Source organism: Sinocyclocheilus anshuiensis, unplaced genomic scaffold (genome assembly GCF_001515605.1).
Source record: "Sinocyclocheilus anshuiensis isolate Anshui unplaced genomic scaffold, SAMN03320099.WGS_v1.1 C32192531, whole genome shotgun sequence".
NCBI classification, from domain to species: Eukaryota; Metazoa; Chordata; class Actinopteri; order Cypriniformes; family Cyprinidae; genus Sinocyclocheilus; species Sinocyclocheilus anshuiensis.
Window position 1 is genome coordinate 1 of NW_015612558.1, and position 760 is coordinate 760.

Genomic DNA, 760 nt, shown 5'->3' on the forward strand with positions numbered 1-760 from the left:
CCTTGTGTTTCAAAACGGCACCTTAATCATCCCTCGCATAAGCAAAAAGGAAGATGGGAACTACACCTGCTCTGCTGTCAATGACATGGGAAAAGCCGAGCGCTCGGTGAGACTTGTCGTTGCGGGCACCAAAAAGCAAGCCATCATTTCCATGCTGGACCCAAAAGCATCCAGCCATTTACCAGAAGACAAACCTGGTTCAAAAGGCTCCAAAAACAGCGTTATGTGGTCCAAATCTGAGGAGAAGACAAAGAGCCTTCCAACTGGAACATCTCTCATTACGGTGGATAAAGAGCAAGTGGAAGAAGGGACTTTGCCATTTGTTGGCAAATGCGGAGTAAATGATGGCACGCAGTACATCTCCAACCATGCTTTCAACCTCAGCTTGGATGAACTCAAACAATACACATTTGATTTCGGAGTTATTGCTCTGGAAGTTTCAGAAACTGAGGCCAAAGTTCAGCTGAACCCTTTCCAGATGGCCAACGCGAAGTCAAACGTTCACCTCAGCCAACAACAGGACCTCCAAACTGTGAATAAGGAGCCTTTTAGTCTTTTCCAGACGTCCACCAAAAAGTCACCCCTGGACATGTTGTACCTTTGCGTCGGTACTGGCAATGGACATTCAGTGGTGCAGTGGTCCAAGATAGAGGAGGGCGTCAACGCCTATCGCTTCCAGGGCCTCAAGCCAGGCACTAATTACACTCTGTGCCTAACCTATGGGGGCCAGGACTGTCAAGTCCAAGTGGTCTTCACAACT

The 760-nt window shown here is 48.3% G+C and overlaps 1 protein-coding gene across 1 annotated transcript; it reads left to right on the forward strand.

Annotated features, from left to right (window-relative positions):
* Positions 1 to 4: 4 nt before the first annotated feature.
* On the forward strand, positions 5 to 754 carry LOC107682432 (immunoglobulin superfamily containing leucine-rich repeat protein 2-like; the record flags this gene model as incomplete). The annotated part of the gene is made up of 1 exon (XM_016478671.1): positions 5 to 754. A coding segment is annotated over one exon (750 nt), but the record flags the coding sequence as incomplete, so codon positions are not given.
* Between the last annotated feature and the right edge of the window lie 6 nt (positions 755 to 760).